Source organism: Chaetodon auriga, chromosome 12 (assembly GCF_051107435.1).
Source record: "Chaetodon auriga isolate fChaAug3 chromosome 12, fChaAug3.hap1, whole genome shotgun sequence".
NCBI lineage: Eukaryota > Metazoa > Chordata > Actinopteri > Chaetodontiformes > Chaetodontidae > Chaetodon > Chaetodon auriga.
Window position 1 is genome coordinate 8,288,998 of NC_135085.1, and position 15,392 is coordinate 8,304,389.

The following is a 15,392-nucleotide window of genomic DNA, read 5'->3' on the forward strand; positions in this document are numbered from 1 at the left end:
TCAATCAAGATGTATTAATGGGACTCTGTAAACTCAACAATCCCATGAATGATATTTTGGGTGATGCATGTCACAATATAAATCCAGTTAACCCTTTCAATTGGGTTCAAGTCTTTTTATGAGGGGCATGATCCCGTGTGAGGCAATGAATACTCACACAGTAGGAGGTGTTCAGGATGACCCTGACCCCTGTGTGGGGAAGAGAAATGACAATTTCCTTTTAGAGGCCATGATTTTCTTTGTGCTGTGAATAAATGCAGTATTAACAGGTCATGTTACTCATCTGTGTACTGACCAGGGAACCAGTGTCTTTTTGCAATCTACTGCCTCATAACTGTGCTGTTCATGGAGGGTAAGTGTTCGTTACATACATATATAAAGACAACAGCTCAGGCCAGCAGACAGACCGTGGGTGTGTCCCAAAAAATGGGCAGCCAACGAGATGTGAACTCGGAGGAGGAGTCCACAGCACCAACTAGCTTCGTTTTCAGCTGCGTCACGTTCTCCAGAGACAGCTAGGCTAATACCGGAAATGGAGCTACTTACTTCAAAATAACAGCACAAACTAAAAAGCTGCCACAGTGGGAGAAAATATAATTTCGAATTTGCAGTTTCAGCGAGCTCCTGCTGTGCTGCCGTAGTGCGTTGCCATGCTAAATGGATATTGTTTTCGATATATCAACTAAAATTTTACGGTGGCCCTGAAGTGCAAAACGCAAACGCAAAAGAGAAAACACGAACGCAAAAAAGAAAACACAAACGCAAAAGAGAAAACACGAACGCAAAAGAGGAAACACGAACGCAAAAGAGAAAACACAACAACATTAACTCTAACGGAAGAGGTAGGTACCTTCGGGTGGCATGACTTGACGCTGATTGGACGACGTCTCCTGAACAATCCAGCTTCCTTTAAACGACTCTTCAGTGTACGCAAACTTATTTTAATGTTGTGAAAAGTTGACAGCATATCTAGTATGACGTCATATGTATGCCCGGCATCAAAGTACTCTTTGATAATACCAACTAAGTCTGAATCACCAATCGCGCTCATGTTTTGAAACCGATGCGTTGAGGTAGGTTTACTTCCTGGTAAAGAGACGGGCAGTGACGTCGTCCAATCAGCGTCAAGTCATGCCACCCGAAGGTACCTACCTCTTCCGTTAGAGTTAATATTGTTGTGTTTTCTCATTTGCGTTCGTGTTTTCTTTTTTGCGTTTGTGTTTTCTCATTTGCGTTCGTGTTTTCTTTTTTGCGTTCGTGTTTTCTCATTTGCGTTCGTGTTTTCTCTTTTGCGTTCGTGTTTTCTCATTTGTGTTCGTGTTTTCTCTTTTGCGTTTGTGTTTTCTTTTTTGCGTTCGTGTTTTCTCTTTTGCGTTTGCGTTTTGCACTTCAGGGCCACCGTAAAAATTAGACATGTATAGATATTTTTTCCAATGGCAAGCACGGCTGCTAATTCTGCTGAATATTCAGGAAAAATATTGTATATTTTTCATTTCATGATAAAAAAATTGGGAAAACGGGAATTATTTGACAATTTAGCATAAACTGTGTATGTAGATACCATACCAAATTGTATTTTATCAAGCTTACGTAGTGTATTTTCTCCTGTTTTCCGACTTACTGGTATTTTTCTTGTCTCAAAAATATTCGACAATTGTACTTTTAATTTGAAAGGCAAAACCGGAAATTCCTTTCCTAGCTAAACATTACCGAGGAGTCCGTCTTGTCCGTTTCCTCCTGACTCTGCTGCTGCTTTTCGCTGAGCTATATCGGCCAAGCTAAACGCGTACCGTAACTACATGCCAGATGATGCACTGAGGGTGGTTTTTAAGAAAGGCCACCCGCTATGCAGTGCTGGTGCTCGGTGCACGGCTTGTAGGTATCTGTCTGGCAGGGTAGACTGAGTGTAGATATCAGGAAGCTGAAGAAAAGAGAACTGTGAGAGCAAACAGTCAGGAGGCCACGGTTCCCCCTCACACACATACATACATCACCACGGCCTTGATGGTGATGTATGCAAGGAAACCAACAAGAGTCAGCGATGGGTAAATCCAGCACAAACGTTAACATTTAAAGAGCTGTGCAAAGGGGTTACCTATTTTTTATTATTTGTAGGTTGGTTGTTCATGTTTGCGTGTATCCGTTAGCTATCAATGCTACCAGTTAGCGTTCACAGTTTGCCTGCAATTAGCTGTAGCGTCTGGATATTTCCTGTAGCTAATCGAGCGACGTTAACGTGACGTTAGCCAACTAAGACGTACACGGTAAACCCTACCTATGTTGGACAGGTTATATACGATATATTTTGAACATTTTCAGTTATTTTCTGCACGTGACATAATGACCAGGCAGCCGTTACTGAGGGAGCAAATCAAGCTAACTTAGCTAACGCCAGCTAATTAGCTGAATATGCTCCAGAAAGTGTGTTAGTAAGGACAGAAAACTAAGCTAACCGTCAACAGGTTCCTAATACCTTCTGTTCTGTTTGTCTCCACAGGTGCAACGACAGAAGGGATTCACAATCCTATCAGGTATGATATGTCCAAATTGTTAATGGTCACCTGTCATTACTGAGCCCTGACATAGATAATCAATGTGTCATAACAGCCACTTTTCATTGAGGTGATGAACTTCATTCTCTTATTTTAGAGATGCAAGGACTGTACTCAACATTGGCTGGCGTTATATTTTCAAATGTATGTTGTGATGCAGGTCTCACTAGCCCAGCTCCCAAGTAAACCACAGTGTTAACCATTAAAGATGCTATTTACATAAATCTGTATGGGTATTATAAAACATGCCACCATGGGAATTAGTTTGCGTGATGGTCTTGTAATGCTTGGTAAGTTTCCTCTTAAATTCATGTTATGTTAGTATGGCATCAGGCCTGTCGTGGTAGGACACTGATTTGTGCTCCTTGAACATGGTCAGATACTGACGTTAGCAGCTTTTAAATGCCTTCTTATAGGCTACATTCAGTAATTGCTGTAAGACAGTGAAACATGGCTTCATTCGATATTTTCTTATTTATTGCAGACATGCACACCTCACACAGATGATGTGAATTTAAACAAAAAAAGGACAAGTGTACCAAAGCTAGCTGGCTGCAGTTTGAGAGTTTATATAGAATATGTGTAATGATATAGTTCAACTCTTGATTTTAGAATACGTCTTGGCACTAAAAACAAAACAAATGGCCTCAATAAAAGTTTTTTTTTAATATACTGAGCAAATTCTTGCCTATAAAGAAGCTAGTTTAATGATGACACCAATATACTATTGCTTCAGTACAGATGTGTTTCTTCTGGAAGCAAAATGTTACGATCATATCTAGATGAATCAAAATGTCTTGCACTCCATGAGTCAAAAGATGTTACATTCAAGCACTTCCACTCTGAGCTGGGATCTATTTATGAGGATATCAATTGTGTGTTTGCCGTGTTATCCGTCTCAGTGGTGTTACACTTCCTCAGTAAGGCCTTCTTAATGCAGTGTATTGTCCAGAAAGGTTAATAATGTTATGAACTGCATGAAGAAACTATCATCACTGTAAGCTTGAGCACATCCCAGCAAGTCTCTTTGCCATGCTTTATTCAATCTAGACCCATAAATCTCAGCCAAAGAGCCAGTCCAGCAGCCTTTACCGTTATGACAAGGTGCGCGATGGCTCATCAGACCCCACACCCCCTTACAAGATGCTGCGACGCTCAGATGAAAGTCCTGTCAGCAGACACGGAGACGGCGCAGGACATGGCAAGGCAAAAACCTCTCACACAGTTAAGGGAAGAAATGGTAAGCCTGGATCTGGTGGTCTTACACATGCATGCCATTTGAAGTTTTATCTTAAAGGTGTTGTTTGAAGGAAAATGCAGCATGTCAGTTGAACTGTAACCTCAGACAAATAGAAAACACCCGATGCTTGTGGCTACAGGTAAACTTATGTCTCTCAGGTTCAGCCTGCTGTGATTCATTGTGTTAACTGACCAGCCTCTTCTGATGGATATCTCTGTCTCCACAGTTAATTTTAGCATTCTTGTTGTGTTGATCTCTCACACACTGTGTGGATGTTTTGTCATATACAGAATGCACTCTAACCGCTATCACTTATGAGGAGACATGGGTGTCAGAGTTTGATGAAAAGCACGACATTAACCTTAAAAACTCTCATGGAGAGCAAAAGGAAGCTTTTGATTATTTTGTAGGCTCACTGCCATCAGATTACAGTATAGCTATCAGTGCTCAAATGTAAGTAACGCAAACCTAAAACAGTCAAACACACTGTTTCCTCTTTGGCATTTGCAGCTGTCACAGAAGGTTCAGTCCTCTGCAGAACATTGTGTATTTTCTGTTTCCTTGTTAAATGGCTTTTGTTGCAGGGACCAGCGGCTCTCCTCAGGAGAACTCTCACAACAACAGCTCCCACCATGGCAGCGACTCGCATGCGACTCAGAGCAAGCCTGCAGACAGGGTAAGACGTTGTCCAGCATTATCTGATTATATACCCTCAGCATTTCCTGTAGAAATTGCTGTCACGCTACTTTGGAACATGGTATGCGGGACATTATGTAGGGGCATCTCTGTGTGTGTGTGTGTGTGTGTGCAGACATTTTTGTCTCAACAACAGTTCATGCATAAAACTTCATATTCAATAGGCTTCCTGCATAGAGTAGATGGTCTGATTAGATTTTAGACTTCCTTCCCCATGGTAATTATTTAATTATTCTATCTCACGGGTAGGACTGGGCAGATACTCAATATGTAGCATGACACACTGATTTATCAGCATAGTGAGTACAGCCATCCATGTTTAACAGGTATAGTAAAGCTGGTGGTGTTGATGTAAACTCTCATGGAGAATGGTGACTATGTAACAGTCCACATGAAATCTACTCACGAGTGACGGACATGTAGCCAAAAGGCAGGTTTTCTCTCATTTGGTCACCTTTGTGTTACCCATCACAAGAGAGAGATACGAAGAAAACAATCAGCGGAGGAACACAGGCAAAGAGACAGGAGCCCTTCACAGATCAGGTTTAGCAAGATTAAGAGTAAGCATTATGTGTTGTTAAAAAAGGCCTACTGGTAATTATGCCCTCCTGTCCTTTTTCTGCTTTGATGCTCACACCAAGAACACTTTGATTAGCCGCTGCAAAAGTAACTGTCCTTTTTTGTGGGCTGGCAGTCAAAACCTTTTTTTGTGTTTTGAGTGTCAAACCAACACTATCTGTTTTTTTGTTTATTGGCTCAAAGCGACCCATCACCACCTCTCTGTGCTGTCCTAAAGACCCGAGGAAGCAGATCACTCATAATGTTAGTGAACGCTAATAAGCATGAGCAGTAAGTTACAGTTGAAGATGATTCAAAACTATTTTACATACGTTTTTAAACATTTGAGGGACGTTGGAGTCTACCACAGTAGAGTGAATCCACAGTAATGGTAAAGGGGAAGCACGGTTGTTTTATATGAGACATCCATTATGGTCTGTTTCTGTTAGGAGTAAAAGCAAACTGCAATTCATCTAATTAAAACCTTGTTTTGTGGCAGTAGTAAATGTCAAACCCCATCCCCTCTCTGTTTGTGGTAATACCAAGACTCTGCTATAATCTACTATTACTACTAATGGTCACATTTATCTCAATTTACGCAATCTAATTTGCTTTTTTCCTGAGAGAAAGCATGAAATAATGTGTTATTGGGGGCTCAAGTGTCTGCAAAATTGGTCAGTTTTGAAATGTGTCTAATTGTGGATTGGAAAATCACGATGAGAGGAAGCTCTTTCTCTTCCTGGAGTTTTTGTATTGACTGGAATTGTCAGTATATACATGATCATTAATATTAAACATACCAGTTCCCATCCAGACTGACAAGCCCTTATCCATTATTGAGTGTGGAAAGTAAGAGATGTTTACCATCTAAAGAAACATAGACCTATATATATTTTACTCATGGATAGTCTCATGTTGTGATCCTTTTTGAGGCACAGTTAGCTCATTTACCTCCAAATGTTCACTTAAAATTGCTGCTGACTATTTTCCAAAATGTGCTGTCGTGTTTCAGGTTTTTAAAGTTTATGTTGGTGACTTCATGCAGTATGAAAATGAAAGACCTGTCAGACTTGAAAAGTCAGCTCACATCTCTCTCAGTGCTATTCTTCACATTATCACAGTTTCCCTCAAGCAACTCTTGTCTTGTCTCTCTACACCAGGACCCAGCAGATGACTGGACAGAACACATCAGCTCCTCTGGGAAGAAGTACTACTATAACTGTAGAACTGAAGTCTCTCAATGGGAGAAGCCCAAGGACCTGTTGGAGAGGCAAGCCCACTTAAATGAAATTACAACATATGTACGCTGAAGGACTATTCACAGTAATCGAGATGATCATTCTCACGCAGAGTCATATTTTACAGCGTCACGCAGTGCACCAGTCTTAACAGAATCTCATTAGGGTACGGAGCTGAACTGCAGCCTGCATCCTGCACATTGTCACTGTTCTTTCTGCTTAATCTGATTCAGGGAACAACGACAGAAAGACTCTGTCAAGATGGCGGCGAACAGTTTCCCCAGGGACATGGACTACAGACAAGAGGCCTTGCAGGACAAAGCCACAACAAGTAAATATGGCTTCATTCTAAAACCTCAGCAGTGTGTTTGAGTTTTTGCATGGTCCCCCTCTGAAAGATGGTGGCTGGCTTCTGTTGATCGCTTTCCTGATAAACATCTGGAATACAGACAAGGGGTTTTATTGAAATCTGCTGCAGCTGTCTGTTGCACGTATTCTCTCAGAGAAAAGATGAAACATTGTGTTGAATAATGCTTTGTTCCTCTGGTCTGCTCGTCTCCACAGAGACCACATCAGGGGACACGTCCACAGCATCCAACTCCGGCCATTCCTCCTCTTCCTCTTCTTCTCAGTGCCTGAACTCTGCTCCCGGTGCTTTAGGTTCCACCCCCTCCACCATGTCCTCCTCCTCGTCCTCCTCTTCCTCCTCTTCGGGGCAGGTGCCCCAGTCTGTCCAGTCCCCGTCACCAGCGCTGCTGCAGGACCCGGCGCTCCTGCATCAGCTCCTCCCAGCGCTACAGGCGACTCTGCAGATGAACAACGGCAGCATGGACATGGCTAAGCTGAACGAGGGTGAGGGCTTCTTCCACTTCCACACATAAATGCTGTCTTCCATCGTGTTGTTTCGATAGAATCACTGGGGTCATCAGAGTCGTGAATTTTTATTTCTTGCATGTAGCGGCTGTAATGTAAGCTTTTGTGCACTGTGTGATCCCAAATCTAAAACATTGTGAAATTATTACATACCAGAGAATTCCATCCCTGCTGTTTGTATTCTTATTAAATGCAGAGAGCACGTCTCCCACAGAAAGTGTTGCATTATGGGTTGTTTGTTGAACATGCAGGAGTTTGTCAGGGTCGTGTGTAACGTGCCACAGAGGAAATAAAGTCATGACGAGTGACGTCTTTATTCTCTGGATTGCTGCCACAGATGACAAGAAGAAAAAACATTTTTTTTTTTTGGACTGCTTTCAAGAGTCTGGCAGCAGTGTGTGAGCATGTGACAGATTTCTCTTTGCTTCAAGGACGAGGAATCTGTCCTGCTTGGATTAATAGTGTCACAAGGAAACTTTCCTAACAGGACTAGTGTGAAAGTGTAGCAGTCATTTTTTCGAAAACAAGCGTCGTATGTTCGGACCAATATGGTGGCTTGTGTTCACACAGCTGTTGATTATAGTCCCTGCACATACGGCAACAAAATGTCAATATCTTTCCGCTCCTCATCTGTGTGTGTTTGGTCTTGTTATTAATGGGTGACTGGGCTCTGCTGTTCCTAAGCTGGGCGTTCGCTTCTCATTGACGATGAATTTCTTGCTGTCCTCTGTGAACCTGACGTACCTGTGTGCCTGTTGTTTAAGTTCCTCCAGCTGTTTGCCGGTAAAATGACGTTCACATGAACTGGCTCGTGTGGCCGGTGAAAAGATTAATCTCTCCACTGATTCGTTTCTTATCTTAACCGTGTTTTCTGACTTTACCATGTGTGTTTGTGCACTCACCTGTTGTGTGTCCTTGCTCACTCACCTGTGTGTGTGTGTGTGTGTGTGTGTGTGTGTGTGTGTGTGTGTGTGTGTGTGTGTGTGTACGTACGTGTGTGTACGTTTCCTCTTTCCTCCCTCCAGTCTTGGCAGCTGCTGTCACCCAAGCTTCCTTGCGGTCTGTGCTTCATAAGCTCCTCACTGCTGGACCTGCTTTCAACGTCACTGCTCTGCTCTCAGCTGCTCAGCACTCCAACCAAGGTACGGCCTCCTTGCTGTTTCTCACCATCTGCTCCACAAACTAGTTTCCAGTTTCTTTGAGAGGATCCTGCTCTCCCTGTCCCCACAAATCAGTGTTGTAGTTGCCACTGACCTTCAGTCAATGAAATTGAGGATTTTATGAAATTTAGGTGTGTATATATCGCTGATGAGGTTAGATGGACTGCAGTTATGTGGAAACGCAGATGACTTTCTCGCATGTTTTCCACTGAGCAGAACAGAGAATGTGTTGCATAGCAATCGCAAAGTGCGCCAGAAAACGTTGACACCAGTCAAACTTGATCTAAACGCTGTTTGCTCGCTGTCAGATTGTTTTTTTTTTTTTGCTGTTGACTGCAGGCTTTGGGTGTTCATGACAGCACCTGCTGCCAGTGATGATAAATATCCTGATACTCAAGGCTAACATGTGTGTTCCATGTGTTTGGATATGTGTAAGATGAGCGATTCAGAAGGAGAGCGTCGTAGTGACCTTCCCTTCCTCTGTTCCAGCCCAGCACTCCAGTCAGTCGCCCGTCTCTCTGACGTCAGATGCATCATCGCCGCGGCCGTACGTTTCACCGCGGAACGGCACACCGCAGAGCACCCAGAAATCCCTTTTGGCTGTCCATCCTGGCAGCATCACATCCTTACAAACAAGGGTGAGTCACACAACCAAAAGTAGCAAAGAAAAGTTCAGATTGATAAATGGACTTCCTGTTGCTCGTGACTCACCCCATCTTTCCCTCTCTTCTTTATTTTTTACGACTGCCTTCATCCGTCTTTTCTTCCTGATTGGTTCCCTTCCCCTCTTGCCATCTGTTCTTCCCTCTCCAGGGCAGTATGTCTTCAGGTAAACAAGGATCAGTCCCCCTGTCTCAGACTGCAGAGAAGCGTCCAGAGGACCCCAGAACTCTCCAGCAGAGAAGGTAGAAACGATCACAAATCATTTCAACACCTTTTTTTTTTTTTTGTTGTTGTTGTAAGTTTGGATTGCTTCGAGGTAAAGCAAACAAATAAAAACCAAAAAAGCTTTTACAACAAATCCACCTGAGTTAAAAAAGCACATTCTAAATAGCTCAACAGCAGTGCGTGTCCCTGTTCTGATAGCTTTGAAAGAAGTTGCAAAGAACAATGTTTGCAGCGAGGTCTGTGGACAGAGACCAAACAATGAGAAAAGTAATTTATTGCAGCATGAATCCAGTGTGGAGAAATGCTTTTACATACATGCATATCCAGTTTTGAATCATCTTCTCCACTTATACACATGCCCTCGTCTGGACTAGAAGCATGTCACCTTTTTTTGGCATAAGAAGGCTGCACAGTAAGATGTACATGCACATGGGATGAATGAGATTACCGCAGTAGCATCCACGTGATACAGCTTTGCAGTGAGTGTGTGTGTGTGTGTGTGTGTGTGTGTGTGTGTGTGTGTGTGTGAGTGTGAGTGTGAGAGAGAGAGACAGTCTGAAACAATACCAAAATGCTTGTCTGGACGGAGATGGTTTTCCTTTTTAAAAGGAAAATGTACATGTAGCCATCTCCTTTCTGTGAGGTGAGGGTTTGTGTGCTTGTTGGTTGTGAGGCGAATTGATGGCTCACTATTCTACTTGGTAGTTCAGTTTACTGTGTGCTAAAAAACCATGTCCCCCAGCTGTGCAGAGTCCATACAGCAAGCAGCAATCCCCACACTTCCAAGGGAATGGTCTCTGTATGAGCACACATCATGCCAAAATGCTTTATGTAGATAGTGACTAATATTTCTACAATATAAACACTAGATTTACTTACTCTATGTAATTAGTTTCTAAGTATATATTTTTTCTTCCTGCATGTAAACTAGCTGTCATGATATGAGTAAAATGACTCAGGACTGTATGTTTCTACAAGAGAGATGAACAATACAAATTTAGCTCTAATCTCATCGATGGTTAAAAAGATTGATGATCATTTTCAGCATCTAACTGATCTAACTAACTTTCCTCTTCTATCTTTTTCTTTACCTGACATAAGTTTGTTAACTTAGTATCAGGGCAGTCACTTAACTTTATGTTAGCTTAAAATACAGATAACTTATCGTGATAAAAAACTAATGAAATGCTGCCAAATGTAAATAAAGATGAAGCGAGAAGGAAATTTATTAATATAACAGCGGGTGGAGAAAGGATTTCCCCTGGATAATGTCAACATTATGCAGGGAGGCTCCAGAAGAAATTCAAGGAGGCTCCCCTTATATTCTTTTATTAGTCTTAGATGAACTTTAATGGGGACAAATCTTTTAGGCAGGATGATCCGTGCTGTCTTCCACTAATATGCCAAAACTTCCAACATCAGTGAATCTGCAGTTGGATTTGATCAGCGCCGTCTACAGCCACTTAATCAGTTGTCTCACTCCACCAGCCAGGAGATTCTGTGCACGGGATCAAACATATCTGGTGCCGCGTTGCCCCACGTCCCCTCCAGCAGCACCAGCCAAACCCAGGCCGACACGCCGGGCTCCTTCACCCCCACCCTGGCAGCTCATTTTGATGAGAACCTCATCAGACATATTCAAGGATGGCCTTCAGAGAACACTGAGAAACAGGTACTGTCCTCCGCAGACGTGCTTCCATGTTACAGAGCTGCGTATCTCTATAGCTGTAGCATTATGACGGAACTATGGATGCTCAAGGTGTTGGTGGTTTTGTGCCATTCATGAATAAGAAAAGTTTCATCACAGGGTCAACTTCGGTGGTGTTTCTGAGCTTTCAGACCCATCTTGTGGCCTTTCTCAGAGGTTGCAGTGAGCCATGATATGTAAATCATTTCCATGACAGGAGGTTGTTTGCACATGACATCATGTCACTCGTGAACTGCAGATGGACGGCCAGAAATGATTTTCCGCATTGGAAGCGTTATAACACACACTCAAAATGGCCATGTTGTGCTTCATTTACGGTTGTTCAGGTCGATCAAACCAAGAAACCACGAGGAACTTTTATTGAGTACCAAATGCTGTTGTTCATGAGGGTGAAAAATGCAAGAAATTGGCCAAAAAACGCGGGAAAAAAATGGCTTTTTAACTGTCTGCGGTCGGGAGAGGCTGAGTCGGCTAATGGTGGAAATGTTGTGACATTAGCTATTATTTTAAATCTATGGTGATTTAAAGTAACAGCTACAAGCAGCACAACAAACATGCTAAATCAGCATATCAGACAGTTTCACATAAGGCGGTGAATGTAAATAATGTATCCTGTCTTAAGTGGCGTTAACTGGACTTTTGCGAGTGGTTAGTCTAGCAAACAATGGCATCGTAAACGTCAGAATTCAGCACTGCGCGCTTAATGTTTGCTGCTCCGTTAATCACCAGGACAATAAAAGATATGCACCCTTGAGAAAACAAAACGACTGTCATCCCGGAGCACTTTGCTAGCAAGGTTGTGGACCCAACCGCTAACAAGAAAGTTTTGTGTCTCCATACTTTTTACTAGTTTTTATATCTGCTGCCTCAGTAGCAGCAAAACTTTCAGTTCAGGTGAAAAATAGCTCCCTCATAACGTGAGGGTCACATCCAACAGATGATCTGATTTTCTGTTCAGACCTTTCTCTCCATTGCTGTTTTCACTTCCTGCCCTCTGTCTGAATTCAACATCGCGTGACTGCAAACAACCTATTGAGCGACTCCATTTGCAGAGGAAGGCCATTAGTTAAAAACTTTAGAAATATCAAATAGGCAGTAAGTAAGTAAGTAGTCTTTAAGATCTGGAATCAGAAGATCAGGAAGCTGAAGTCAGTCCTTGCTGAACGTTTGTTGTGTAAAATCTACAGTCTACAGACTTGACAGTAAACACTCGTCCTTTTCTGCCAGGCGGCTCGGTTGCGTGAGGACATCCACAACATGGGCAGCTTGTACATGTCTGAGATCTGCACAGAGATGAAAAACCTCCGCTCCCTGGTCAGAGTGTGTGAAATTCAGGCCACACTGAGGGAACAGAGGTGAGTCAAATGTCGCATTTAGACCAGGGCTGAAAAATGATCACTACAATCAGCCATAACTGGAGATCCACGTTAACTGATAAGAATATTCACTTCACACATTCATTGACTTATTTCTCCCCCTCAACGGCAGAATCCTGTTTCTGAGGCAGCAGAGCAAAGAGCTGGACAAGCTGAAGAACCAGAACTCCTACATGGTGTGAGGAGCCGACCAGAGAATAAAGGACTGGGATGGATGGATTAAAATACTGTTTAAAGGAAGAGGAGTAGACATGGACAGCGAGCTGCCATAGCCTGTTAATTCTCCCTGCAAGAACAACTGAGAACAGCTGTGAGAAGACACAGCGGCTGACGAGCTGAAGCGACAACATCCTGAACATGTCTTTTTCTTTCCTTTTTTTTTTTTTTAAATATGTTTTTCCAGTGCCCACCACATGAACGGTGAAACTGCCGGTTCACCAAGTCAGACACTTTAACCAGTGGACGTAGAGGACCTGAGGCTCTTTTCAAACAGCACCTTTTCGGACTGTGAACCTTGGATTGTGTGTATTGTATTGGATTAACTTGTTTTCTGGTGTGTTTTTGATGTGTAGTGGTCAGGAAAAGATTACAGTTCTTTCTTGGGAAAATCAGCTAAAACAAACCATCTCATAGAAATTGGTGTGACGCGGTTCAGACTGGGGTTGAATACGTGCGACGCAGTCTTCTGAAATGGACTTTGTCACGCATTGAAATGGCCGTGATGTTACTAATCTTATTTTTTAGTCACTAAACATGTCTGTGGTTTTTCCATCCCAGTGCATCTTCAGGCTGGTTGGTTTTACATTTCATGAGATTAGCAAAGACGTTGGGTCAGACCTCTCTGGAAATACTTCAGTGTGCTTCACTTATTTTGTTTCAGTTGATGGGAATGGCCATCATGGTTCCAGTGGTACAAATTCACTGGTTATGGTTGGTTGTCAAACACACTCCAGATGTTTCAAAGTCATTTTGAAAAGAACAGAAAAAAGCCATTATTGGACCTAGGTTGGCTGCTAGTACACATGAGGTTAGTGTGTATTCATTTGTAGCCCTGCTGGACGCTTTCTCATCCTTTCTGATACTTTTTTTTTTTGGTTTTGGTATAATTGTCAACATTTGGTTTCTCTCCCAAGTCAAATTGGGGGATTCATTCCTTTTGTGGAGCTTAGCAAGAGATAAAAGAAAAGTGACTGAATTTTTAAAGTCATGCAAAGATAAATTATTGTTGCACATGATTGATTATGTCCTCGTCGTCGTAACGGAAAAGACTGATGGAAGACGGTTTATTTTTCCATGTTTTGTTTCATCGTTTTCACTCAGCTGTCGTGGCTGCAGCCCTTTTATCAACTGATTCGAGCCAGATTTGGCTACTTTTTTTAAAGGGTTCGCTCATGCTGAGAGGGGATACTTTTTATATGAACATCACATTAAAGTGCTGTCGTACACTTCTACACTCATAAAGCCACTTCCTTTGTCTCTCGCCTGTTCTTTTCCTTGTCCTTGAATAGTTTCCACCACATCTGATGTACACACTTTTTTTGGGGGGGGGGGGGGGGGGGGGGGGGGGCGGTGGGGTTGGGGGCTTTGTATTCCATAAAATATGATAATAAAATATTATACCACACCTCTTGCATGACTCTGACTTACTGTTCAGCCGTCACTGGTTTGGAGCTACTTTGACCAGAGTCACTGGTGACACATTGTGTTTGTGAGGTGCCTGAAAGAGTGCACTGCTCCGTTTGTGGCCACAAGGTGGTGACAGTGAGCAGTTTTACTGTGAATCTGGTTCTGCTTATGTGTGCGTTTTTGCTCTATCAGATTAAAAACCCATTACTGCACATGTCACATTTAAAATGTAGCTTAAACAGAAACAGAAGGCTGGATGAAATCTGAATGGAGTTGACCTCTGTTATGATTCAGAGCCAATTCTTGAGGCAATACACACATACACGAACGCAGACGATAAATGATAAGAAAGCAGAGCTGCCGATTGACAAGACAAAAGCACGATAAACTGTTGAAAATAACAAGTTCAAAATGTCAAAGTATTTCACCATTGGGTGTATGGAGGATGACATTGAACTTGGCCTTTTCGTTAGAACACCTCAGCAGCTTTTCCTGCTTGCACAGCTCCACAGTGAGCCCCCCCGCTTCGTCTCTCCTCTGAACGTAGATCAGCTCACACACTCTTGGCAGACTGTTTCAGTTTCATAGCTATACCAATATCCTAGATAAAATCCCTTTTTTTCCCCCAGCTTTTTTCCAATGGCTGTATCAAATTGTCCTCAGGTTAAGGTTGAGAATGCAACAAAACACTCGTGCTGATAGTGACAGTAATATACAGTTTACAGAAAAATAAACCTGAGTGCTCTCTAAGGGACAACTATAAGGCTCTGTCAAAATTTTGGTTAATTTTCATTGGTTACAATTGTGAGCTGAATTTCCACCGTCGATCAACATGTGAAAGTGCCCTGACAGTGCAGACCTCTGGAGGTGTAGAGGACACCACCACCACCAGGCACCATCCATTCATTATGCCAATATTAGGAATTGGTTCATGAGCTCATGGTGCTAACTCTCCAGTCAGGGTGTCATTAAACCATTGCAGCAGCATAGAGCGCAGCAAGATGATGTAATTGAAAGAGCTCCAGTCAAATGTCAGTCAGTGGGAAACCATGTGGGAAAAAATGATGGAAATGTATCAGGAAAGTTTCAGTTTCCTCGTTGATCCACACAGATCTGATGTTTTCTCTCCAGTGCAGATGCTTCAGTGGGCGTCATGATTCATTTATTTCTTTCCATTGCACTTTGCAGCATTTTGCTCTCATTGGGCTCATCGCTTTTCTGGCATTTTTATTATTTTTTTTAATTTTTGGTCGCTAACTGACAGCAAGCTAGTTAGCTCTGGAAACTTTTTCCCTCTTCAGTAAAACTCTTTATTTAATGGAGCACAGACAGAGAAAAAAGCTCTGTGAGCTACTTGTTAGCTTGTGCTAACTTGCTCCAGCTGGTGAGTGTGTTATTTGTTAGCACGCGCGCTAGTTCGCCAATCAGCCCTGTGAGTACTTACAACCTTGTACCTTGTAGCTTGTACAAGCAGATA

General features: G+C 42.6%; 1 protein-coding gene across 1 annotated transcript; it reads left to right on the forward strand.

The window, feature by feature from the left end:
* The first annotated feature begins 1,697 nt into the window (after positions 1 to 1,697).
* Positions 1,698 to 13,912, forward strand: LOC143329505 (WW domain-containing adapter protein with coiled-coil-like). Its single transcript, XM_076745427.1, has 13 exons — positions 1,698 to 2,045; positions 2,498 to 2,531; positions 3,603 to 3,792; positions 4,377 to 4,468; positions 6,207 to 6,316; positions 6,518 to 6,615; positions 6,849 to 7,136; positions 8,183 to 8,299; positions 8,807 to 8,955; positions 9,131 to 9,222; positions 10,694 to 10,877; positions 12,141 to 12,268; positions 12,402 to 13,912. The coding sequence occupies exons 1-13, from the start codon at positions 2,005 to 2,007 to the stop codon at positions 12,469 to 12,471; spliced, it is 1,593 nt and encodes a 530-aa protein (XP_076601542.1). The 5' UTR covers positions 1,698 to 2,004; the 3' UTR covers positions 12,472 to 13,912.
* Positions 13,913 to 15,392: the final 1,480 nt, after the last annotated feature.